The 26,578-nt window shown below is 46.0% G+C and overlaps 2 protein-coding genes across 6 annotated transcripts; both read left to right on the top strand.

Annotated features, from left to right (window-relative positions):
• The first annotated feature begins 893 nt into the window (after positions 1-893).
• Positions 894-18,600, top strand: LOC125717389 (MICAL-like protein 2). 5 transcript variants are annotated; one of them, XM_048990273.1, is made up of 18 exons: positions 985-1,003; positions 1,900-2,198; positions 3,117-3,165; positions 6,954-7,095; positions 7,554-7,747; positions 8,525-8,655; positions 8,741-9,205; positions 9,538-9,665; positions 10,216-10,288; positions 10,702-10,835; positions 11,347-11,411; positions 11,966-12,089; positions 13,968-14,067; positions 14,183-14,256; positions 14,381-14,495; positions 15,454-15,500; positions 15,737-15,851; positions 18,456-18,600. In XM_048990273.1, exons 2-17 carry the CDS (start codon positions 2,056-2,058, stop codon positions 15,823-15,825), a joined length of 2,073 nt encoding a protein of 690 aa, XP_048846230.1. In that variant the 5' UTR covers positions 985-1,003; positions 1,900-2,055; the 3' UTR covers positions 15,826-15,851; positions 18,456-18,600. The 5 variants fall into 5 exon arrangements, 4 of the variants coding, with proteins under 4 accessions (XP_048846231.1, XP_048846229.1, XP_048846230.1 ...); XM_048990272.1 differs by lacking the exon at positions 18,456-18,600 and having other exon boundaries at positions 946-1,003; positions 2,036-2,198; positions 15,737-16,719; XM_048990271.1 differs by lacking the exon at positions 18,456-18,600 and having other exon boundaries at positions 988-1,003; positions 15,737-16,719.
• A 780-nt stretch (positions 18,601-19,380) lies between these two features.
• Positions 19,381-26,128, top strand: LOC125717403 (uncharacterized). The gene is made up of 2 exons (XM_048990297.1): positions 19,381-19,444; positions 24,895-26,128. Exon 2 carries the CDS (start codon positions 24,906-24,908, stop codon positions 25,884-25,886), a length of 981 nt encoding a protein of 326 aa, XP_048846254.1. The 5' UTR covers positions 19,381-19,444; positions 24,895-24,905; the 3' UTR covers positions 25,887-26,128.
• Positions 26,129-26,578: the final 450 nt, after the last annotated feature.

Here is a 26,578-nt window from a genome sequence, read left to right as displayed (position 1 = left end):
GGGGGTTTTGCATGCTGCTGCCTCAGTGAGGATTCTTTGGTTATGAGAGCATTGCTTGTAAGGCGATGGTCTTTCCCGTAAGTGAGTTGGAGCGGTCCTAGATTACGATCTCCTTCAAAATGTGCACGTACAATGAGTGTTTATGTTCGAATAAAGTATACAGTAATTTATCATACCTGCTAACACGATTTCCCGTGTCTCCCTATTTTCTAGCCCTACCTTTTCCCTTGTTAACTTTGACGTTAACCGGTAAAAACTAGATATAAATGCCAACCACGTATAATTTTGCGGTTATTTATTGTAATAATTCGGTTCAACAGTATATCTGGCAGCTATAGACCACTCTGCCATAAAACGTATGTAACAGAAGCCGGACAAAACCCTGACACGCTGTCACCAAGTGCTAAAAGAAGGACAGGTACAGGACACACCTGTCACCAGTAAGAGACACGTACCCCAGGTTAGGCTTGGCTCCAGTGATTCCCCGTGTGTGTAAGCATCGCGATGGCAAAACAATTGTATTTAAGATACTTACTGGAAATATGGAGGTATTTAAACAGCTCACCTCTACGGGCAACCAGCGGCTGCAAGACTCCCACTCAGGGTAACCGCCAGGAGCGTTTCTGGCTGTTGAAAAGATCCGGGTGTTTACCTGGGGCTTGACTTAATTTTTAAGATAAGATTGGCATCGGGGTTATAATACTCGGGGCTATACTTAATGTACTCAGGACTATAGCCCCAAGTGATCGGACCTAAGGACGCCCATGGTAATCACTACGGAGAGATACAAAAAAAAACATTGCATTGCAGGCGCATCGCAAGCACGCAAATATACACGTGAAATTACAGATCACGTGACAGTGCGGAGCTTTAAACTACATTCGTTGCTCGCTGAATGATGCCATATGACAAGCTACCAGTGTTTTAGCACGTTTAATATAACGTTACTGGCATTGATCAAATCTCAACAGCATGCATCTCAAGGCAAAAAACGTGCATCGAGGTGAGACTTTAGATATGTAGACTCTTTAAATACGAAGAGAAGCAGTATTTATAAAGCAAACTGGCAAGTGGGCTTGACTTCATGCTCTCCGGTGTGGGACCAAATAGGCCTAATAATGGCTCCATGATATGTTTTTTTTTTTTTTGCTAATTAGCGTCCCTAAAGTGTGAATGTAGCCTATATCCAGTTTGCATCCCGCCAGGGTGAATCTGCCCAATTTATGACTGTCGTAGCTTCCCTGGTAGGAGGGTATTTCAATGATCCCAGACATTAATCTATGGCAATGGATCCTTATATAACACTCATAGTCGATCGGGACTCCGTCACCCCCAATCGGCAAAATGTACCGTCTGAACGGGGGGAGGGGAGCGCCTAAATTTTCTTGTTAAAAGTAGCCCCCATTCACCTCAAAGAAAGGGTTGGAAATCCCTGACCTAGGACAATGATTTATCAATGACAAACATTGGGGTGATGTATTTTAAACACGTGATCACGCTACCTTAGCGTCTAAAAACTCGTTTTACGTATTTTAATAAGTAGGAACGTAACATTTTATTGTGATGTATAATTCGACATGAATAGGGTTACTGATACGGATAGACTTCCAAATAGCTTGTGAATGATTGATATTAACAGAAACAGATTCCTGTAAAGACAACAAAGCTCTCGCACATTTTTATGTTCATGCAGCTAATACATAATAATTTAACTTTAACACATGCAGTTGCTTCAGTGTTTCGGTTCTTATCACTCAAGTTACCATGACAGTTACCGTGCATGATAAGAACTGAACTAGGTATCAAAATAAAAAGTAAAACTATACATGAGGTAAAGATATAACGTCTCATTTCCCCCAAACTCCTCCCAATTACGTCATGAAAATAACCCTTTTCCAGGTGGAGTTGCCGGGTCCGTATTAGTTTGTTCTGCAGGAGCCGTGATTATTGCATCCCGCATTCAGGAATATCTGGGAATTTCCGGGAATCCCAGCGCCGCTATAAAGCCGAGCGCCGGGACTTTTCCGCATTTCAGTTTAGGCACTCCGCTGAAGGATGGCTGCCATCAAAGCGCTGCAGCAGTGGTGCAAGCTTCAATGCGACGGCTACCGAGATGTCAACATCACCAACATGACAACTTCGTTTAGGGATGGACTGGCGTTTTGTGCCCTGATCCACAAGCACAGACCGGATCTCATGTGAGTTTTGGATAAAATGAAAACAAATCCCAGCACATGAAGAGCGCTGTAGCCAGTGCTGATAATCGGGGGTTGTCTGTGGTGTTTCTACTGCTTTTCGTGATCGATGTAATCGGAAGCGCTTTCGCGGCTTCTTTATTCCTTTTATTGTTTATTTCAGTTGTGGATTGAATGTAATGTTCATATGATGACATACAGCTGCGAGTAATTGGCTTGAAGCTGACGCGTACGCGAAGGATCGCGCTGCATGATCGCGCACTGTGTACCTATTTGGTGACCTGGAGTTCTGCTTCTCAGTGGAAATGCGAAGTTTCATGCACTTTTGAATGGTCTCTAATATAATGGCATGTGGAAGCTGTAAAACATAACAGCCTACGGATGGCGTAAAATGTTTGTCTCCAAGTTTCTTTGTACAAAAATATACGTAATTAATCGCAAACGACTTACGGCACTTTTTTTCCTTTTCTACATTTTTATTAAAGAATTAGTGTAGAAAGCGGTGACCCTTGCCTTATGTCGGACGTATGTAGACTGTCTGGCTGTTAAGTTTATCCCATAAAATCCAAATACATTTCTTCATATTTCGTTAAGATGAACCAAACAAAGTTATGGCCGGTAACCCCCCCCCCCCCCTTTTGGCAAAACTCAGTCTCACTTTGGTCCTATTCTTTACGTCGTATGCTTGTGTGTGTTTCTGGGGAACTTTGTATAATTGGCACCGAGCCTCCTACGTTTAAGTATTAACAGTTTAAAACTTGGTCAAAGTTCTTGTGTGTCCGTACATATTTTGAAAGCAAATAGGTGGGTGATTCTGTACATTTAAAATAACTGATATACCGCACAAATAATTATACTTGTATAAGAATAAATGCAGCATGGATTTTAACACTTTTTCATTCCCTTATGTCGTTCCCTTAGAAATTACGACTCCCTGCGTAAGGAAAACGTGTATGACAACAATCATTTGGTAAGTTTTATTTATTTATTATTTTTTTTTCTTTCTTCAATCTACTTTATTTCCAGAAGCGTGTCAGGAAACAACCTCAAATTCAGCTTTCAACTGCGCGCAGTCCGTAGTTGGTTACCTCGGCTCTCTGGTACATGACATGCAGGCCATTCTGTGCCAACAATGCGGTGGAACCGGGAAGACCTGGGAAGAATGATGGTACAGGGTTTCCGCAAGCTGATCTGTATGCAGCTCCTGTGTTGTTGAAGGACACTTAAGATTAAACATTCAAGGTGTGCGATTCAGCGTCAATAATACTGCAATACGGCTAAAGCTAAGCGTCTTGGCGAAAGCAAAAGTGTGAGCCAAGATCAGCCCGCCGCTGGTGCAGTGAGCGCTGAAAGCTCTCGTCAGAGCGCCGTAATACTTGCTTATCCCAAGATCTCCACGTTCCATTTCAGTTTCTAGCATGTCGCCTGATTGTCACCCCTATGAAATGGGATTTTAAATCAATTAAAGCATTTTAAAAAAATGCATTTTAGACACGCTACGGTTTTGTGGTCTTGCCTCTATTTACCAGGCTTTTAAAACCTGTTCTTTCAAGAATGGTTTTAGTTCTGTTTGAACTGTTCGATCCACGGCTTGAGATTCACTTCGGCTAAATCGCCTGAAGCTTCTTGTCATGAGTGGTTGTTTCATTTGTCAGTGTGTTTCCCCAAAAGCTGCTCCTTGTCTTGCATGAAGTGACGCTTCTTCCTGGTCTCGCTCTTTTGTTTGCCTGTTCTGGATGCTTTCTGCATGATACTCCCACGCGCCTCTGACGCTGTCCCACGCGCTGTCAGTCTGACTTAAGTTTAACCGGCGCCATAATGGAAGATGTACGCTTAATTCTAGGCTGACCAGGATAATGGACTTTTTAGTCATTTTTTTTTCTTTTGCAAATTTGCTTATAGTTTTTGTATCCGGCAAAACAGAATGGATATTTTTTTGACTCAGAATCCTGTTCAAACTATTCTCTGCGTGGGTTCCCACGGACTGGTGATTATAGACATGTCATTTCCACCTGTCATTAATGTGCCAAGGGGGTCATAAAATGTATTTTAAAACTTTTTTAAACTTTTAGGCTCCTCCCATTCCTTCACCCTTTCCCTGGCATTTTCTATTTTTGTTTCTTTCTTTTTGGAGATAATAGCTTTAAGTGTAGCATTGAGATCTGTCGTAGGCTACTTGTTTTCTCAATTGCTGACGCTTGTCTCTCTTTCTTTGGACTTTGCCAGTACAATCCATGTTTCCTGAATGGTAGCAAGGAATCCAAAGTAGACTTTTGTCTGCAGCGCACAGCAGTAGCTGATTTCCAAATATTTCTTTCTCCTACCGTAAAACTGCTCCTCCTCCATACCAAATCCCAGCTTGTAGTGTTTTAAGGCTTTAGCTCAGTCAGAATGTTTTCCTTTGGCCTGCAAACTTCCGGAATGTCTGAATTTTGCAATGAGGGAAACGTATAAGCACACGCATTCCCACACTTCGCTGAGAGGGTCTGGTGCCAATCCCACATCTGTGGGAATGTGTTTTGTAGCGTTATATTGCTGCATTGTGCAACAGATGGCAATAGGGGCAGGAGGAATTAATCGTATCATTTGGTAGCACAACAAATGGGGGGGGAAGAGAGAGAGAGAAACTGGGCAGTGTACAAAATTTTTGCACCACCCAAACCCCCCCACCCCAGGCAGAAGTTTTATTACTGCTTATCCTGTACAGGGTCAGGGGGGTCTGGTGTTTATCCCAGGATGCCCAAGGCTGGGGCACAAATCCCAGGCCACATGCATAGGGACTTGGGAAGTTCAGGATGTTCAAACTTTAGAGCCATGGCTGAGGTGTATGTGTGGGGGGGGGACTGTCAGTCAGGCCTCGTACCCATGGCCCGGTGGTCTGCAGTATCCTGGGTTTCTCTAAAGGAAGAGATGCATCTTCATTCTGTTTCCTGCCTTTTCGATTGCAGGAAGCGTTTTTTAGCTGCTGGAAACTGCTGCAGCTTGGACGCTTCCCCCCTCCCCCCATTTTTTTTTATTGGCCTATTTTTAAGTGCTGACTCTCTGGCCTGCGTTTCTCAGCTGACGTGTGATTGGACCACGCTGTGTCCAGCAGCCTCGCCACCGAACGTGAGGCACCAGCAGCGACGTCATGGGTCGGCAGTGAGCCGGAGGTCTAAGTGGGGGTGCCGGGGGGGGGGGTGCACTATCAATGAGCTCTGTCACCAGCAGGGGCTACATGATGCTCATTGAAATTGCATGATGCACGAGAGCTGTAGTAGAAATGATGACCCCCCCCCCCCCCCCCAAAAAGAGAAAAAAATAAAAAATTCCAGCTGGGAGACGTAAGGATTCTCTCAGTCTTTTGTGGAAATCTACAACTTGTGCTGGAATCTGACACCCCCCAGGACCAAACCGGGACTGGGTGACCCTGGGCTAAAGGGGACGGGGACTGGGAAGCTGCAGTATTTCATGATATTGCATTGGAGCAGTAATTGGTGAAAAGTTTCTATACATTTATGAACATATTCATAATGCTTTCATATAGCCTTAACTAGGCTATGAATATGTATGAAAAGGCATAGCCATGTTTTATGCATTATGAATGCTCTATGAAGCTCTCCTCTATAATGCAATATAGAAACCTTTGTAATGCATTATTGGTCAGTGTAAGCATTAAGAATGCTTTGTACTGCATTATAAAGGTATCTGTATGGCATTATAGATGAGAGCTTCATACAGCATTTATAATGCTTAAACATTGGTGTCGTGCCTTTTTATAAACATTTATAGCTGTGTTTATAATGCTTTATGAATGTGTCATTATTTTTGAAAATGTTTATAAATAACCATAAACATGGCCTTAAGTGTTACCAGAAGTCCTCCTCTTGAAAAATGAAGTACCTTTTCTAAGCTCTACTGTATGTAAAATGTATCGATTTCTGCGACTGACTGCTCCCCACCTGCCCATCCTCTCCAGCTCTCCCTCTCACCTGGGTCCTCGGTAACCCTAGATGGACAGGGGTACGGTTCCCTTCTATATTTTATCACCGGTGTGCTCCGGTCTCGCAATCGCGTCGAGTGTCAGTTTGCACGCTTCCGTGCCGCTCGTTCTCTTGTTCCTCCTACCCTGTCACCCCCCCTTCCCCCAGGCTATTGTGTATAATCCTGTAGAGGCGTCACGTGAGGATCTGGGGTGTATGTGTGCACGCTTTCCGGGTCCGTCCTGCACAAAGCCCGCTTATCACCTCACTGCTGTCCAAAGGAAACATCGTGTTCTTTAGCCAATTCTTGTTCAGGTTTTTTTTTCCTTTTCCCCTCTCAAGGCTGTTCTCTAATTTATCCTTTTTGTTTTTTGAACAACCAACCATTGTTGCCCTTATCTGTGATGGTCCTCCAGAGCAAGAAAGACAAAGAGACACTGAGCAACGCTGTGGGTAAAACAGAGTCCTGCCCCTTTTAATCAGAATTAATTCTATTTTATGTCAGCATACTAAACGCATGTAAAGGATGATGAGTCCAGACCTGACAGTTTATGAATCCCCTCCCCCCTGCATTGTCATCTTGTAATTCCACATAGGGGCACCATAGAAGGACGGTTCGAAGTCCACGTGAAACTAGGCCTCTTGAATTCCCTCTGTACATGCGTCCAGTCTTAAATTGACATTTTCATTGCAAGTGACTGCCGCCTCGGCCAGAGCTGAAAAAGCCGGTGGGACTTATGTTCTGCTGTGGTTGGCATTTTTATTATCGCTTTGACCGAGGTAGTCTTGTTCGCAGGCTTTCTGCGTGGCGGAGGAGCAGCTGGGGATCCCAGCGTTGCTGGACGCTGAGGACATGGTGGCTTTGAGGATCCCCGATCGTCTCAGCATCCTCACTTACGTCTCGCAGTATTACAACTACTTCCATGGCCGGTCGCCCAGTAAGTGCAGGAGCTGCCCCTGGGAAGCCATTAAACCGCTGTGTAACCATGACCCGATATATGCTTACTAGTCACCCGATACATCATTGAGGTAGCCTGTACCTTTTTGCTGGTGGTTCTAGCATATGCTGACCAGTAGGAGGCGCTCTGTCCTGGAAAAGGGCTCTCCTTAATGCTGCAAGGTTCAGTATAGGTGTTGGCCTTACTGCTCTGAATATGAAAGTTGTAATGTCGTATACTGATTCATCTTGGTGTACCTATATTAAAAGGTAGCGGCCAATGAATGAATGTATGAGTGACTGCAGGCTAATCTGTACTATGCAGCGCCACTTTGATCAACTTTTCATCTCCTATGATTTGGAGTGAATAACTGAAGTTCATCAAGTCAGATGCAGATTTTTTCCCCAAATAGTACCTGTTACATCTCTTGTGCTCTTAACATGTATGCTCTCTTCCAGTAGGGGGCATGGGTGGCATTAAAAGGGCCGCGGAGGGATCCAAGGAGGAGCCGTCGGGAAAGAAGAATCAGCCAGTGGTGGCCAAACCCTTCGCCTCTGTGTCCGCCACAGAGAACCAGCCACCCTCCGCTCCGGAAACCTCTGTTAGGAAACCTCAGAAACCCTCACCAAAGCTTCCCCGAGTGCCCGACCAGGTACAGACCGGGCTGTCCAGCTGGAATGTGATGGAGCCGCACTTTGGGAAAGTGGAACGTGCCGTGAGATCGAGCGCCTGTCTACTGTCCCATGCTGATGGTGTAAAGTCTATCGCAGGGCAAATGGGTTGGGTTTGTTTGTTTTTCTTTTTTTTTTTTTGATTAGGGACGCAAGCTGTTGTGCTTTGACTACGGATCCGGTTATATAGCTTAGTAATAATGCCTGTTTCACTGCAACATATGATAAGGCAAATATTTTTACACCCAGTAAGTAAATGAGCTCACCAAGTCCATTTCCATGATATTTAGGGTAGTGTGAGCAGTCTATGGGGTATTTAACATAAGCAACCCTTGCATTCCCCCGACCACACTGCCCATATTAAGTGTTAATGTACGTCATTCCCTCTCAATTTATGAACTGTACATCTGTGTGCTATTTATATTTCTCGGCCTTTATGTATAATTCTAAAGATTCCCTAAGAATAGAGAATAGTGTTCCAGAATGTGCAGGTATTGCAGTCGTTCGCATGACAGCGGGGCAGACAGTCCTCTGAAATGAGGCACTGAAGTCTTTAGCCAAAACTTATTTGGACTGGATAGCCATTTTAGCTGAAATGTGACATTTTACCGCCCTCTAGTGTAGAATTTCTTAAGTGTTGGAGAGCTGGTAGCTTGTGCAGATGTAGGAATGGGCTTTGGAGGATTTGGGCCATGTTTGTTAGGGATTAACTATACCGCCCATATAGATTAATATATATATTTTTCTTTCCGCTCTAGAAAAAGGTTCTGGTCGAGACGTCCAATAAAACTGGCACTCTAAGCAGTACCTGTGTGGTTTGTAAAAACCATGTCCACTTGGTCCAGCGCCACCTAGTGGATGGAAAGCTCTACCACAGGAGCTGCTTCAAGTAATGTTACACCGTCATTAGGGATGTAATTGCGTGTGCTGTGGCGTGACATTCCTGGTGCTGATGGGTGCTCGTGTGTTGACAGGTGCGCCGAATGCTCCAACATCCTCCTTTCTGGGACGTACAAGGTTGGGCCCAAACCCGGCACCTTCGTCTGCACGACTCACCAGGGCGCCAAGAGTGGTCAGAAGACTCTGCCCTCCCTTGGGGTGGCTCTGCACAGACATGACCCCAAAGCAGACACCAGCATCAGCTCCTCAGGGCTCAAAAATGTGAGCAGTCACCCTCCGCGGTCCACCTCGACTGTTCCCGGGGGGCCCGCAAACATGGTCCCAGCCGGATCTCCCTGGACCCCCTCGGCTGCTAAGACTCAGGCGGCCCGTCAGCGCTTCTTCCAGGCCGGCCCGGACCCCCAGCCGGTCTCCCGTGTACCGGCAGCCTCCGACGAGAAAGACAGAGCCAGGGCGTTAGTGGCGAGCAAGCTCACCGAGCTGAACCACAATAACAACAACATGGCGCCCAAAGCTGGGCTCTGGAAGGCTGACGGCCGGTGAGTCCTGTCGGTGTCCATCTGCCGGAAAGAGAATGACTGACTGTGTTTCACAAGCTTAGAGGACCGTCTGTAACTAGGAATGAGTCACTTATTGTGTTTTGTGTTGATATCACATCCTTCCACTCTGAGATTGGGGGGGTGGGGGGGGTGGGTGGGAATTCCCTTCAAGCCTTTACAAGGGTATTACTGGTGAAAATGACATCTTGGCTTTTTTTTTTTTTTTTTGGAGAGTTAGGGTATTTTGGGGAAGTGATGTTCTTGGCTGTGGCTGCTGAATCTCCACTGGAGTCCTGCCAGTGTAATGAGTCTAACAACCTTTGTCACCCCAGCCTCGGGAGCGAACCTGCCCCAGTTAGTGCCCCCGGTGGGCAGGGAGGCAAGAGCAGCGGTGGTGTGAGACTGGCGGAGACAAAGACTGGTGGTAAGGAGCATCAGGGCTCCCCCTATGCGTCCAAAGGTGAGCTGCGTGAGACTAGGCTGTCTGTCATAAGATGAGATGCTGCTTACAGCCAGAACCCTTGTTTTTTTTCTCCATTGGGAAGCTGTGCTAATCTTATCTTAATGGAGGTTTATAAAGCATGACCATCCCCTCGAATTTTCTGAGTGTGGGCTGTGCATGTAGCTTCAAGTGTTCGGATGCTGTCTTTTAATCCGTGGATGAATCCTGCCTTTTCGCAGCTTCCCGTCTCCCCGTAATAGTGGCATAAGGGTTGCAAGCGCTTGCTCTAGTCTAGAGTTTAGGGAACTCATTCCCACTCGAGGTATTTCCCATAATGCCTGCGGGCCGTGCTACTGGCAATTAATAACAGGCCTCGTGTGGGATGCTGCTGGTACAGACGCTGCACGGCGGAGCATCCAGCCTATCTGTTCATCAGCTAATTTCCTCAAGAGGTCAGATTCATGCAGCGAAAGATGCAGGTTTTGTCTGATGCGGTCGGCAGGCCGTACGAGAGAGTCTGTAACCCCTGTCCTGGTCTAAGGTCACTGTATTAATTGCTGGTCCTTAGGGTCCGATGGGTCGACATGTCCTTCAGGCTGGAGAGCAAACCTGAAACCTTTGTCTGGCAGACCAGAAACGAAGTAAGTTCCCTTCCCCCCCCACTTGTTCTTTGGTATGCTCCAGGGTAAGTGGGTATAGCCACCCGGGTGAAACTACAAATCGGCCAAGGGGGGGAAAAAAGTCGACCCTGTCTGTCTCTACCCCCAGGATGTTGCCCCCCCCAGCTTCGCCGTGCTGCGTAGTGATTGGCTGGCTGGGGGTGCAGCCACTAGGCCTGTCCTCTACCCTCCTGAGCCCCAAGGAGTGTTGTGTTTGAAGGCCCCCCCACCCCACCCCACCCCCCCCACCTTCAGCGAAAAGCCGTTACTTTGAGTCTCTCTCGGCTATTCGGTTCTCTTCATTTCTTATTTCCTGAGGTGAGGTGAGATCAGGTGAGCTCGATTTGGTGCCGTAATCCTCGGGGGATGCTTGACTCCCCGCACTTTCTCCCCAGACCTGCAGCTTTTATCAAATTCGGCTCCCCACCCCCCAAGAAGATAATGGGGGGACCCAGTGACACCGCCAGCGGCCGCCACACTCAGCCTGTGGCGACGTCCCCAAAGGCCTTTGAGGCCCATGCGAGCCCAGGTAAGCATCGTCTTTGGTACACGGATATGGCAGGAAGGTTAATAACTGGGGCGATTCTAGGAGATGTTAAGGTAGGAGATGCATAAGAGGGTCCATAATTCATACAAAATTGTTAGTCAGTAATATGTTTTGAATTGCTTGGTGACGGGAGGGGGTCCCAAGGGACCAATCAGCTTTCAGATGAGGCCAGTGCCCTTGTGACTCACCTGGATAAAAGTAGCAACCCGACCTGTGTTAGTATAGTAACTCCGACTCCTTTGCATTAGTCATATGATTTTGCAGCAACTTTCAGCTAAGGCCCAGAAATTCAAGGAAGAAATCCTTGAATTCTTTCTTTCTTTGACCAGACCTTCAGCTCAAATTGCAATCCCCACCCCCACCACACAGTCATGTGCTGCTGGCTGCTCAGTGACAAGGTGCATAACTGCGCCTGGGAAAACTTTACAATTCTAATTAGCCAGCTAAGTATTTATTGATTGTCCCCCCCCCCCCTTCCCCCTCATCCTCACAGGTTTGAATGCTGTTAAAGGCTCACCTTCCCCACACAGCCCTAAGCCTGAAATGGAGTCACCCAAGGTAGGGCCGTTACACATTAATTATGCTTCTGACATATGGTCCTTCAATTGCTGATAGCGGAGCGGGGGGTAGAATTGACAGGAGTCTGTTTAGAGCCTCGTAGATACATTTATCCTGGGGCTGTGCTGCCTTCTGATAAATTGTGCCCAAGACAAAAGTCTGCGAAAGATGAATTAAAATGCCGTCGGCGGCAGAAGCCCTGGTAACGGTGTTGGGAGAATCGGGAAAAGGTCGGGTTCCTCCACAGTGCTTACTGGGATTAGGGGGACTTCTGAAGTGAAGGCATTTCCCGTGTGTGTGTGTGTGTGTGTGTGTGTGTGTGTGTGTGTATTACATATATTACACACGACTGTTTCTGGGCCCCATACTATGCGTGACATTGGTTAGATGCTTCTATCTTCATTAGCATGTTAGCGCTCAATGGCATCTACATCAGGACAAACTGGGTTCTCTTCTGAATAGGAGCAAAGAATGTTTTGTGGGGTCTGTGGTTCGAGTGGCGCTCTGCTGTGCTTTGCTGAGCTTCCTAATTCCGTTCGCCCTGCTAACTTCAGGACCAGTCGTCATGCATCCCGAAGGAGGAGATCCAGCGGGAGCTGAAGGCGCTGGAGGACGGTCTGAGTGAGCTGGAGAGGCAGGGCGTGGAGCTGGAGCAGCGTCTGCGGGGAGCCGAGAAAGGTGCCAGGCCGGCTCTGGGTCTGCCGCTCTGTCCGTGTGCCCCCCCCGCCAAGCCATCCCCCTGGCCTTGGGTCTGCCGCTGTCATTGCATGTCCCATGAAGCCTGGTGCTCCCCGGTGAACCAATAACGGTTGACATTTGAGAGTCCATTTGTACCATGAATATGGTTATTCCCAATATCCTTAAAGAAAATGGCTGCGGTGTGAAGGCTGTGTATTTATAATAATCCGGTACAGAGTTGCACTGAGCCTGACGGTCCTGAGGATGAGGCCGGGGTTAGCCTGGATAGGGTAGTATCCATTAGAGAATCTCTCTCCAAATTCTCACCCCGACAGTAGCTTAGCAGCTGTTTCTCAAGCTGGGAGGAATCAGAATATGGACTGGACTGTCTGGGGGTCCCCGGAGACCGGGCTGAGATACGGGCTTCGTGGTACCATATCACCTATCTGCAGGTTATCGGAATGCAGCAGGAATCTGTGGTTCCTGGAGGGAGGCCAGTGACATGCAGGATGCGCTTGCAAACTGCAGCCCCAGCTGGGGCAGCAAGCATCACCCACCGAGCCGCACAAGGCCTACTGTCGGCCTTAATCTTCATGTTGGCCTGAGCTAGAGCCGCTTCATCACCGTGCAGGACACAGAATGTTCCCTCAGCAGACACCAATAACACTTGTTAGCCATCTGTACAGGTGCACAGGAGTTCTGTGTGTCTCCTTGAGACCCTGTGCAGGTGGGTAAGCTTGGGGTCAGAGTGCAGGTTCATCCGACACCCCAAAGCAGTTTTTAGGAGATATATATTTTTTAAGGGTTCTTGTCGAAGGACTGAAATGTGATTTTTCCAGGTATGGGATTTGAGCTGGTGACTTCCTGGTACCTGGCAAAGACTCCAAACTCGCCACACACACCCCTTAAGGGTTTATCAGTGACCCGGTTGATATCCTGATCTTTAATGGTCACTGAATGCTCTCGTTCCCGAACTGTGTGTATGTATGAAGTGCTGCTGTCACATGTCAAACCTCATTCATGAAGCACAGAGACCCAAATATGGTCTTTCTCCTTCATTTTCTTCCCAATAAGCCTCCAGTCTCTGTGGAACTGAGATTCAGGATAGAAACAGGTTAGGGGGGGGGGGGAACTCCGGCTGGCCGTAGAGTATGGGGGTGGGCGGCCTGCTCCCCCACCCCCCTGGAATGACCTTGAAGGAGCACTGACATGCCGGTGACTTATTGTCTGGGGTCCACAGACTTGCCGCCCAACCGGCTGTCCTACTGACGACAGACTCGTCGGTTTAATCAGGACCTGCTGCTGGTCCTGCCTCCTACTCCCAGGCCAGCGTGGCGCCATTAAGGAAACTGAGGAGAAGCTAATTGAAAATGTCAGATGAACCGCAGTCGACTCCAATGTCAAATGGGTGTCTGAGGGGAGCCATATCATTTTTTTTATATGTATGTCTCTATGTATAATTAAAATAGAGAGAGAGCAACTTCTTAAATTTGTTAGATTTTACGCAGAGGGCGAGCTGAAATGAAATTGGAGGTTGTTACTATGTTCTGAATTCTGTTAAATGCTTCTATTCTAATAGGATTTAATGATGACATTTCAGCTGCTACCTGGAAGTTTTTACCCTATAAAAATAGTCAATTATATGTGCTTGAGTAAAGGATTGATGTGGGTTGATGTGATGAGTTGCTGTGTGTATTTCAGTTGAATGTTGGTACAAATGCATAGTAAATCCCTCCTGAATATATGCTTTGGGGGGGGGGGGGGGGGGGGAATTCAGTGTACTTAAGACCAAGAAATGTCCCTGATGGATTATACGCTTATACACTCTGGGCGTTGCTTGTGCGTATCTCACCTACCGATGGTACTTTTGCGTTTCAGAAGGACAGGAGGATGTTTTTGATGCTTTGATGGTGGACTGGTTCGCCCTCATTAACGAGAAGCAGAGTCTCGTGAGAAGGGAGTCCGAGCTGGTCTACATGTAAGGCCGCCGTCTTCCAGCAGGGGGAGCTTGGCCGCTTGCCTAGCGGCAGCCGTGTGGCTTTCCTCAGGAGGTCAGTATTTTACCTGCAGTTCTGTGGGTTCGCTGTTTGTAGTGCGAAGACTCAGGATTTGGAGGAGCAGCAGCCTGAAGTGGAGGTGCAGCTGCGGAAGCTGATTGAGACACCGAGTGAGTCGCCGTGGTCTTATCAGTGGGCGGGCAGACCTTTGAGGGGGCTTTGCTGCCGCCTTGGGGGTCTGCAGTACACAGTTCTGTTGCATCATATGTAGCCGGTGCCCCCTCATTAATGCAGGTGATCGGAAGACGGCTGCAGAACACAAGCGGGAGAAAGAGCTTATGGACAAGCTTCTGGAGATCGTCAACGACAGGAACGCCATCATCGAGGGGCTGGATGAGGACCGGCTGAGGTCAGTAGCCCCCTCTCTTCCTCTACAGCCGAGCCAACGGCGTCTGGGTGACCGTCTTTTGGTGACGGGTCTTGCTGCTGCTTAGAGCGCAATCTGACTCGTGTACGGAGTTGCGTAACTCATCTTTATCTACAGTTCCATCTTCTGGAATCTTTATCTACCGTTTTGTTGGCAAGTTAAGGTCCGTTGAAGTGGCCTGTGTTATGCTCCTTAATGATCAACGGTGATCCTGCACTCTGAATACAGCTGTTAGGGGTCTTTAGCAGTGGCAGCACATTTAGAGCCCTTCTTAAATTTGACATAGACAGGAAGACTAAAGCTCTATTATGCTCCAAGTTTTGGAGAAAGTGTTTGGCAATTTCTCAGATTTTTATCAATCATTCACACCTTTTTTTAAAGGTTCTCAAACCATCTTAATGGTGTAGAAATTGATTTGTATGCCGAGAAGATCAAACCTCGCGTAATAATATAGAAGTGAATCATCTGCTGATCCTAGGGCTTTTTAACGTGGACGGCTTGATGGAAGCCGCTCACCTGTGCATGCAGACGAATCGGCAAAAGCCTCAGGCAGCTAAGTGACCATCTAGCCTCCTCAAAGGACCTGGAATCCGAACTGAAGAGATCAGTTTTAAAAATGTAGATCAAATGACAAAGATTTATGTACAACATCCCTCATGTGCCCAGGTGCCATGACGCTATGAAAAGCATCTGTAAGGTTAGACTGGAAAGTGCAAGTAATAAACAATGAATTCTTTCCTACAAATAATCTAATCTATACTCTGCTTTTCCCAATGTGTGTCACCTGCTTTTACTTTACAGAGTTTCCCAGTTGTTTGAGGTGCATAAGCAAATGTGTCCATAGTTTTCATATCCATTTCTATCCGAGAGGAATCATCTGCCACGTTGAGTACAATTGCAAAATGACTTTGTGCGGGTGTGTGACGTCCTTGCGGTGTAGGGAGAAGGATGAAGATGAGCAGCTCAGCCAGATGATGGAGCAGCTTGGTGAGTTTAAGTGCCCCTCGTGCTGCCCTGAACCTCGTCCTGCTGGCCCCCTGGCCCTGAGCTTCCCTGTCCAAACAGACAAGCTTGAATAGAAAAGCCTGCGTTTTTCATACATGTATGGAATTCAGGACGGAAAGTGTTGCCAGGATTTTCCAGTAGTGGGGAAAATCCATACTTTAATGTCCACACGGAGGACTAATGTGCAATTTACATCTAATTTTGGCTTCTTGAAACAGGCAAGAAGAAGATCAAAAAGAAGCGAAAGTCTGTGGTTAAGAGGCTTTTCAAACGGAAGCAGAAAACGAAAGCAGGAAAGGCCTGCTGACAGGATGCGGCGCTGGTCCGTCGGAGGTGAGCCTCAACATTGGCGCAGGAAGAGGGAAGAGCGCCCTCTTTGGGTGACGGTCCAGCTCACACCGCGCCTTAGCGGTCCGAGCACTTCCACTGGATACACCCACGCCGGCGCGGCGGCGGTCCTGTGATCCGCTGTAATTGGGCTGTGTGGGGTAATCTCACTGTCTTAATGTGTTGCTGTTCCCTGGATGTGTTGTCATGGTCTCATTATCCTCCACCGTTTTGAAACTAATTTTGTTCAGTTCACCGTTACTGTTATTTCTTTTGAAAATCACGCTGAAAATGTGGTTTGTGCTTATTTTCATACGAAAGTAGTTTTTGGTCTAAATCTTCCCTGTTCATTTCATGTTTTTCTGGGGCTTCTGCTCAGTTTGTCTCCCGTGCTGATATTTCATTCACCAATCTGTGTGTTTTTACGCAGGTTGAAACCGGCACCTTTTACAAACACCATTTGGGTTTTGATTTTGACGGTTTTAAGACCCGTATTAAAGTTCAGAGGTATGTTTCTGTGAAAGGCTTTTAATGAGGAATATTTTAATGCTCCCTCCGCTTTTGTGCTGACACTGTCATGGGGGGGGCAGTGTGTTAACTGCCCCCCTCTGAGGGACTCCTACACGTTTTGGAGGCTTTTATCGGAGTAAACATTTTAATCTGTGCCCTGTTTCCATTTGGGTGTTTTTATGAGAATTTGCATATAGTACATGATTGTGATTATACTGTAGATTAAGTTTTGCCCCTCCCATAATAAGGATTGTGCATATGTAATATAACTGTCTGCTTGATTTTTACACTATTCATTACTGCCTTGGCATGGGATTATTTTAAACATGATTTGCTCTCCAATAAATGCATTAATAATTAAAAATTTGCCTGAGTTTCTTAACGCATCGATTCACACACCAAAATAAGCCTGTCCTGTCATTCTATGAGTGGTAATTAAAACAAACTCTTTTCCTAGTCCGCTTCAAGATTTTTCTCACGTCTGTGAACATATTTATGTGGTTATTGCGAATGTTACTCCTCTCTCCGGCTGCAGGAAATCGGCATGTTTTGAGTACCTATAACCCACCAGCAGGGGGCAGACTGTCATACACCATACCCTGCCATCCCATTAAATTGGCCATTTTTGTGTCCTGAATCACCTAAACTGCAAATGCGGTTTGTGTGTTAATGTGTGAGATTCTGTGCAGTCGGTGCAAGACAAATGTTCATAGATGAGACGGCATATCAAGATATATGCTCCTACCCAACCAGCTTTCTCTGAAGTAGCCAAGTACTTTTGCGGTGGGGGGGGGGGTCACATGTTTTATTAATAATTATTTTTATTAATAATTTTCGAGTTAAGAGCCCTCGCTCCTTTTGCACCGAGCGTTTCGGGAATGTGGGTTAATGTGACACTCCCCCTGTGCGAGTGACAGCCAAGGGTGACTGTGATATAAGTTAATTAAAGCTTTACATTCAGTCCGCCGCTCACTTCAGCGCCTCTGCAATTAAGAATCAAAGGCGAGGCTTTAATATCGCGGGCGTCTGATACACGGTTTGAACAGGAGCCGGTCCTGCTTCACATGGGCGTTTTAAAGCAGCCTAGAATTAAAGATGCATTAATATTCATAAGTGAAACAATGATCGCCACCAAGGTCTGTTTTCTGAGATTTAAAACCATGCGGCTGCTGCTCAGCTGACACCAGAGAGGACATTAGAGTCAAATGAAGCTGTTTTTTTAGATCTTGTTACAAAGATTGACTTTTTTTAATTTTGGCGGGTTGGGGTACGCAGTTGGGTCTTGGTTGTATATCCTGTATTGCATGCAATTTATGCTGGAAAAGCGGCTTTTTTTATTTATATAAAAGGGTATCTTGTTGCCATGACAGCAAGAAATGCAGAAACAAAACAGTGTGCAGGACAGCATAAGGCCTGGACGTTTTAACATGGTATAAAACAGCGATGTCACAACCCGTGTGTGAGAGGTAATAAGTGTCACCCTTAGCTCTGGCTGCTGTAATTATTGTCCCATAGGATCGCTGGCACTGTCAGGCGAGGGACAAGCTTTGCCTCTAATTATTGCCCACCGAGGTGAAGGACTAAGTGCTCTACTCATCAAGATCATAACATTTGTGGGGGAGGGCAGTGGGGCAGCTCGGCTAGTTCGCTAACTAGCTAAGAAGTCCGAGGTCACCCGTTGCTCAGCTGTTCCCACAGACCACTTGTTTTTGTAAAACTGAGCTTAGACTCACTTGTTGACCTCTCACATTTTAGATCTTCCCTTTGAGATCAAGGTTTTGCCCTAGTAGTTGTGCATTACAGCTTTTGATATGTATAATTTATAGCTCGGCGCTGCATGCTAGCTTTCTGGGCTCTCAGCCCACATTTTGGAATCCTTTCCATCTTGCATAACCATTCTATAACCTTTTATGCAGTATAAGGTCACACTAGCCTGGGACGTATCCAAAGAGTCAAAGGGTGATGGCCATCAATTGGCCACTGAGGGAAATCTAGGGATGCAAATGAGGTAATTGCATGTTTTTTTGGATTCGTGATGAAGCATGTGATCGAAGTGTAAATCTCAAGTTTTTTTCTTTTCTTTTTTTTGCCTATTTGCAGGTTGGAGACAGGTGCATGGGGGGCAGTAGGACCAGAAGAAGTGCGGTACAGAATAAGGAGCAATGCAATAAAAGACGATAACGCAAAAAGAAACACGCAAAAAATAGCTGGTGCATCGGAGAAGGATGTTGAGATAGGCACTAGGACCGGGAGGTCAAACTTCATTATTCAGGTAAAAGTTTAATCTTAAAAACATTTACATATTCGACACCAGAAATCCAGGTTTGAATTTTCGAAGGTTTAAGTCATCAAGTTTCTCATTTCTTTTTCTCCGAATTTGTCCTTGTTGCGTAACGTAAAATACACGATTGGCCACTAGGGGCAGACTGCTATTAATTAATTGAGCTAGCCAAAATGGCTGAAACTCACTCCCGAGCAAGTAGGTTAGTGGAATAATGTGTGAATTTCAAGAAGAATGTAGTGGTACAGCAACTGTTTTGGATTTTGCTAGCAGTTATTATCGCACAGACCCCTCACCTCCCTGCTTCGTGAATAAATAGCATTGCTTTGGAAAATACCGTCTGCCGTATATCACGTAATAATGCATGGATTGTATGACGGTATGAAAAATTAAATATTGCCGAAGCATAGTTCTACGTAGCCTAAACCGAAGGCAGTATTTCATGGCAGCATGTAAGCCTATGTCCACTGTCTAATGTCCATCGTTTGATAGTTTAATTTCATGCCACAATTTACATAACTTTTTCTGTTGCTGCTGGTGTTTCCGTCCTGTGGTTAGCTAAATAAATAAAAATGTGTTATTATATGTTATTGTCTCATCGTTTTCCTCACTTAAGATTGTAGCAAGCTAACATTGCAGGTTTCACCATCGTGGTCAGTTGCCGGCAACTGGCTCAGGCTACTGCACGATAACGGCCATAACATAACTGAATAAAATTCGAATATCTTCATATGATAAATCCGCCAAGTTTAGCCAGCTGACTGGAGTGGGATTTAAATTCGCAGCAAGTTTGCACAGGCATTCACATGTATGTAACAGATTTATTACCTTGTAAATAGTCTGTAGAGTTTGCAAAGTACCCCATGGCTTTTGATGTAGCTAATTTTAGTTTTATAACGGAATAATATAGATTTGCCGTAAGATTTCTTGCGTAAGAGTTGGCAGTCCTCGGTTATGTTGCAGTATAAGCCCCAGCGGCCACTGAGGTAGAGGTACTGAGAGAGCGCGCTCCGAATGAGTCTGCTGCTTTTCCTTCGTCAAGAAGATGTTTGTCAACATAAAGGCAGCTGCCCCTAAACAAACAGGCAGGAAGGCAAGAAAAAACACAGAAGCATGGCTAGTTGATTTGACGGAGCGTCTTTCTAGGGTTTCGGATGAATCGTTGTCCCCTCCCAAAAAAAGACCTGGTCCTGCCACATTATTTCTGGGACGCTAAGATTTGTCTGTGTGCTTCTGCTCGGACATTCCGCTGTAGTGTTACTTTAGCATTGCTACTGAGGTAGATTTGTGTGCCATATGTGAGGAGCCTGCAGGCCTCGGCCTAGTGACTCCCTCTGGTTTTATGGATCTAGAAAAAAAGCCCCGCGACAGAAATGACTTTCCCACCCGTAATGCAACTCTAAATAACGTTTATGTGTGAGCCTAGCCTCACACTAGACCAGTTCAGTGGATTACTTGCCTCAGATTTGCACTGGGCGCAGCTTAGTAAAGATGGTATTCGTGACAATCTACAGGGTGTGGGGATGTTCCTGTAGCCTGCACACCCAAAATGCATTTGTTTACTAAGAAACATTTGCTATATATGTTAACTATTGTGTCTTTTTTTTGGGGGGGGCAGAGACCTTCCCTCTGAGATGTTTAGCTAATGTTTTAAGCACAAATTTAATTTCCTTCCATCCATCCCTTCATCCATTTTCTATATCCACTTGTCATATGCCTGGTCAAGGGGTCTGGAGCCTATCCCTGAAGCTACAGGAACAAGTCAGGGAATAACCCAGGACGGGGCATCAAATCGACTATTTAACACACACAGGACTGTAGTAACTTCCATGTATGTGCATCGCACCTGGTCATTCACTCAGTCGTTAAATATTTTTTGTGATTTTGCTGAGAAACCTACAGTTTTTGTGATAATTTATCTTAGCTTTGGAGTACGTGGAATCTTTCTGAGCTTTAATAGCCAGCGGAAATGATTTTTATTTATTTAGCTTCACACGACTGCAGATTCCTCATGGCCATGGGAGTCATTTAAATCTTTTGTTTTTCAGTAGCTGAGGAGGTTACCCTTGGCAGGATGCCAGGGAGGAAGCAGACGTGACCATTGCATTCATTTTGTTCCCATCTGTGCTCCATTGTTCACGTGCTACCGCGAATTCCTAAAGCACGCGTCCCGCGAATTACGCTTCCGCGGGTCAGAGCAGCAAACCGCTAATTGCTACGATGCTGATAAATAATTATGGCAGGAAATTTTTTGATGCTGATACTGTAGGAAATGATGGGATTTGAAAAAAAAATGAGAAAAAGAAGCGAGTAGAATGTAAATGAGAATTTGATTGTGTGACTTCCAGACGGCAAAATATTTAATTTGTTGTAGTGGCAGTTTGGTAAAACGTGTCATGATGAATAATTAAGATGACGGTCATATTTTCTCCAGGCTTAAGAACCTGTGTCACCTTTATAACATACAGCGTCAACCTGCGCTTTTCCTTAAGCTGCTGTAGAGTGATTTCCGTGACATCTCGGAGCTGCAATTAAAGCGTTAACCCCATCAATTTGGGGCTAGCACATTTTCCTGGTTAAATACATTCTCTTTGGAAATGTACGTCTTCACATTCTGACATTTTAAGCCTTTTAACAAAATTCCAAACCAGATTCACAACCTTCCCCCGGGGATTAATTTAGCATCTGAGTAAAAATGGAGGCGGTGTGTGTGTGTGTGTGTGTGCGTGTGCGCGCGCGCCTTATTTTCCATTGACTTGTAGTATCAGTGTTAGCGTGATACTAATTAGCAAACAAATTACATTTTTGGCAACAGTACACTTCATTGTGACAACGAGGCTTGTAGAATAACAGAACCTGAATAGAATAAATCCTCCTTTGTGAGCAGAAGAGCCGCTAAAAGATGCTAACATGTCAAACTGGCACAGTAGCTTCCCTACACAGCAGATGCGTGTTGTCTAATGAACCCTCAAAAGTTTAACCCCGTATGGCCTGGCAGACTGATGCATGATGGCTATTAGTGTCCTGGTTCAAATTTTAGCGTCCCAAGTGTCCTCCTCAAGTGGCCCCCCTCTTGAGCCATTGTCTTTCCTGAAGCATTTCAAGGATTGTTACAAAGGAAGCTGGGAGATCAGGAAGAACAAGCCTTTTCAGCAGATCTCTCTGAACGGCGATGCATTGCCATGGGGGAGGGGGGGCATCAACAGGTTAAGGTTCAGGTGACAGTCGATGGGTTCTCTGCCTCATAGCCAGGCCTGGTTAGTTAGATATGCCTTTCTGTCTTACCTGAAGAGGTTAATGCAGATCAGGCGCTGTCTTCTTTGGTGTCTGTCAAACGTGGCCGATTACGTCACTGGCTTTGAGGCGAACAGCAGTGAGCCCAGTCACACCAGCTGTCCGAACCCCCCGCCAGCCCGCTGCGCCGCCCTCTGGATCTCCCGGTCCTCCGTAGTCGCAGAACGTTCCGGTCCTTCCGATTGGATTGACGGCAAATGCTCGTTAATTAGGGTCCATTTAACGACTACATGTATTGAATTAAAAAAAGCTGAGAAAGTGGTACTTCCAGGTGCTAAAACTGGAATGAAAACTGAGATCCACGTGATCAGCGCTCTCAGTTTCATTTGTTTGTAGGTTTGCCTGCTTTTTACATGTAGTACTTCACTAAATAAAAAGATATATTTAATTTATGATATATAAATATAAAGGTAACTCCTGATATTATATGCTGGAAGCACTTTGCCCTGCAGCTTCGGTTTTTAGTGATACCTTGTTCATACATTTATGGCAACAAATATTTCATTGGTAAAAAGAATTAGGGGATTAAACCTGGAGTGAGCGCTCCTATAAATTAGCATATATATTACACAATGCTGTTTTGCTACTTTCTTTACAGTGCGAAAGAGCATATTTTACTTAGGACATATCAGCAGAACATGCAAATTTATGTAATTTAATTACGCGCCGTGTTTTTTTTTCTTCTGGGTTTAACCTTTTTTCATCACTAGCCTGTGAATCTTGGGGTACATTCATGCCGTCTGACTATTTCCTTCGCCTCCCTCGCTCAGTAACTTGCTGAACTGCGGAAAACAGATGCGCGTGAACTTTGGGGAATCCTTTTTCTCTTGCAACGCCCCGTGCACACTGGTGGATAAAGCATACTCATTAACGGGCGTCGGAACGTGGTCACCACTGTCCTGACGTTTGTGAGAACGCCGGCCGTATATTATTCTGCCGCGGCTTGATTGACACGGGCCCAAAAAACGTTAATCGCTTTACGGCGGTCTGATTAAACTTCATTGGAAGGGAACACCATGAGAGACATCTCCGCCTGTCCTTTGGGCCTGCGATCGAAACGCAGTGCTTCCATCAGCTGTGGCTATTCACGAAGTGGCACTGATCATTGAATATCTGAAGTGGCTTATCAAATTGGGTCAGCTGATTAGGCACTTAGCTTATTTCTGTTCCATTATGACACCACATTACATTTGAAATATTGATACTTAGGTCTCTTCACGCCATATACACGTTTGAGGCTATCAGGAGCACATTGACTTTCTCTGGCATGTCTGATCGCCGCAGGTAGTCTTGGGTCTGGGCGGTTAGGTCAGAGGTACTGTGTTCAGGGCGCCTGTCAGATATATTGTTAGCTATTCTCTCCCCCTGCTGGAGTTTTCATAAGTGAAGATATCCCTATCCTGCATCGCTGCGTTGTTCCAGTGAAATATGCAATCCCGCGTGCTTTGGTTGGCTTGGTCTGTTGGTACCTTTGTCATGGACCAAGTACAGCCTGTAGACTGAATCTTTTGAAGTCCTTGACTTTAAAAGGGTGCATTGCATGTAACCCAGCGGCCGATTCCTGTCTGATTTTAGGACATGTACAGAACTGCACAAAAGTCTTAGATAGTCATAGAAATAATCTTTATGTTCATGTAAAACTATGATTTTATGTTTATAAATATGTGCTAGTTTAGCTGTTTCAAACAATCTCCTAAAGTCACCCCTGTATTCACATGTATATTTGTGACTGAACCACTAGCACGCCTAGTTTAACTAAACTATACCTCATTGACGTTTAAAACTATTTAAATCTATTAATTAAGTGAATTTGTGAACAACCTGATCAAATACATGGAATGGCTGGGGTGCCCCTGAGGAGAGGTTTGGGCACCGAAGCGGTGTTCATCTAGCCATCCAACTAGATATCAGTAACTTTTTGAAGAAAAGAAATTGTTAGTTTTTATTGTGCTAGTCGTGATATGCATATATTCTGATGTTAAACTGTGTTTTTTTGTTCTGAATAAATATATATCCACCAGATAGATAAATAGGTTTAAACATTTCCTTTGACCGCCTAAGACTTTTGCACAGTGCTGTATATGTTTTCATGTTGCTTTGTCTTGGTTTTTAAGACATAAACATTACCAATTACTGAGCAATATATCACTTATTACACTTATGATTATGACTGGAACTTGGTGTCAGAGAAGGACACCGGCACAGTTTGCATGATTCACTAAACGTTTTCCTAAAACGAAAATATATCTGGGTTGTGTTATGATGGCTTTCATGATTTGCTGCAGACAAGCGATTCATGGCTCTGTCGTAAACAATCACATGTCCGTTGACTTAATCACCACTGGCTGAATTGTTCCAGCTAAGAAAAATCAGGTTTGATTTTTTAATGTAAGTTGAAGTATTAAATATAATGGTTTTCAATTTATTTGTAACTACAAGAAATGCCTCAAATCACAATATTTTACTGTTGCTGGATATCATGGGCGTAAATTACAGGGGGATGGGGGTATTGTAGCCCCCCCCTCCAATAAATCAAAACCAGCTAATACAAGCCCCCCCCCCAATAATCATGTTTCTCCTGTAATGGGTGGAGACCTCAACCCCCCCCCAATGTTTCAGCCAAAGTTACGCCCTTGCAGGATATTAAATAGCAGATGTGAACAAAAAACCAAACAGCAAAGAAAAAGAGTTTTCATAAATCTTTTTAAAACGTAGAATTCAAAATAATTAGTGAATCTCCCAGTCCAAAGACATTATTTCATATCAACATTTTTTTCTGGTAGTTATAGTGATGAGAGTGTGGTCCTTAATTAAGGTACTCTTAGCTTAATTGGAATTTAAATAACATCTTTTCCTTGTAAAATAAAATTTCAAGTGCTTGTCAAAACGTTGCTGCAGAGGTACGAAGGCTTTCATTCCTGAATTTAAGGGGAATGATTCCCCTGTCCGATTCCTGTGCTGCAGGCCAGGTGGAAATGATTCGGAATATCAAACCAATGCAGAACAGAAGGGTCATGGGAGCCTGGAGCCTATCGAGGAAACCCAGGAACACCCTGCTGGGGATGCCGATCCATCGCAGGAAACACCCTGCTGGGGATGCCGGTCCATCGCAGGAAACGCCCTGCTGGGGATGCCGGTCCATCGCAGGAAACAGCCTGCTGGGGATGCCGGTCCATCGCAGGAAACGCCCTGCTGGGGATGCCGGTCCATCGCAGGAAACACCCTGCTGGGGATGCCGGTCCATCGCAGGAAACGCCCTGCTGGGGATGCCGGTCCATCGCAGGAAACACCCTGCTGGGGATGCCGGTCCATCGCAGGAAACGCCCTGCTGGGGATGCCGGTCCATCGCAGGAAACGCCCTGCTGGGGATGCCGGTCCATCGCAGGAAACGCCCTGCTGGGGATGCCTGTCCATCGCAGGAAACACCGTGCTGGGGATGCCAGTCCATCGCAGGAAACGCCCTGTTTTGGATGCCGGTCCATCGCAGGAAACAGCCTACTGGGGATGCCGGTCCATCGCAGGAAACACCCTGCTGGGGATGCCGGTCCATCGCAGGAAACACCCCTGCTGGGGATGCCGGTCCATCGCAGGAAACACCCCTGCTGGGGATGCCGGTCCATCGCAGGAAACAGCCTGCTGGGGATGCCGGTCCATCGCAGGAAACAGCCTGTTGGGGATGCCGGTCCATCCCAGGAAACACCCTGCTGAGGATGCCGGTCCATCACAGGAAACATCCTGCTGGGGATGCCAGTCCATCGCAGGAGACCCAGGAACACCTTGCTGGGAATACCGGTCCATCGCAGGAATACCCAGCTGGGGATGCCGGTCTATCGCAGGAAACAGCCTGCTGGGGATGCCGGTCCATCGCAGGAAACACCGTGCTGGGGATGCTGGTCCATCGCAGGAAACACCGTGCTGGGGATGCCGGTCCATTGCAGGACGCTTTGGACATTTAGTTGAAGAAAGAGTACTTACATGTGCCCATGAGCAGAGAGCCCTGACTCTGAAAAGAGTTTGTAAAGGTGTATAAATTAGCCTTCCATGCATCCCGCCTGAATCAGATTTTGGATGCCTCAGCTACAAATCGAATATGATGGTCATGAATTTTGTATAACTTTACCCTCCTGCATTTATTAATAAAATCCCTCATCCATACCTCAATAACAGGCTGTTCTCTGCACAGGATGTACATCAGATATTCCAGGATTCTGAAGAGATGTATTTTTCATGTTGTTTCTTGATTTTTATGCCGTAAAGCTAATGCTAGACATGCTAGCATAAGCTAATGTTCTTTGTTGGTGTTGAAAGAATTTTCATTTGAGAAAATAAACAGCAGCTACTTCTTTGAGCATTAAGCCGCAGGCGTGTTTGACACTGCCGTTGCACGCTGACCCCCATCCACTGTGATCACTCCCGGACCCGTCCCTTCATTACAGGCCGCAGTGTTACCGTGTCCTGGAACGGGTTAAGAGGCAGCAGCTGTGTCACGATCCCAGGGAAATGTCATTTAGACGAGAGGGTCAGGATCTCCTTCCAAATGTGCCTTTGAAACAATTGGAGGCGTTCTTACGTTGCCCTCGGCCCAATTAGTGCCTGGCTGCTGCCAAATGCCGATCTGTTTCCCAGCCCGGTGTGGCCATGCTGCCCC

This window comes from Brienomyrus brachyistius, chromosome 22 (genome assembly GCF_023856365.1).
Source record: "Brienomyrus brachyistius isolate T26 chromosome 22, BBRACH_0.4, whole genome shotgun sequence".
In the NCBI taxonomy this organism is placed as follows: Eukaryota; Metazoa; Chordata; class Actinopteri; order Osteoglossiformes; family Mormyridae; genus Brienomyrus; species Brienomyrus brachyistius.
The sequence above is the reverse complement of the archived record's forward strand: the minus strand, read 5'-3'. Positions and strand labels throughout refer to the sequence as shown.

Bases quoted from the DNA above. Each gene is read 5' to 3' on its own strand.
- LOC125717403 (XM_048990297.1), top strand. From the start codon at position 24,906: ATGATTCGGAATATCAAACCAATGCAGAACAGAAGGGTCATGGGAGCC.
- LOC125717389 (XM_048990273.1), top strand. From the start codon at position 2,056: ATGGCTGCCATCAAAGCGCTGCAGCAGTGGTGCAAGCTTCAATGCGAC. The intron at 2,199-3,116 runs GTGAGTTTTGGA...TCGTTCCCTTAG, and splicing joins AAGCACAGACCGGATCTCAT to AAATTACGACTCCCTGCGTA. The intron at 9,666-10,215 runs GTGAGCTGCGTG...GCTGGTCCTTAG, and splicing joins CTCCCCCTATGCGTCCAAAG to GGTCCGATGGGTCGACATGT.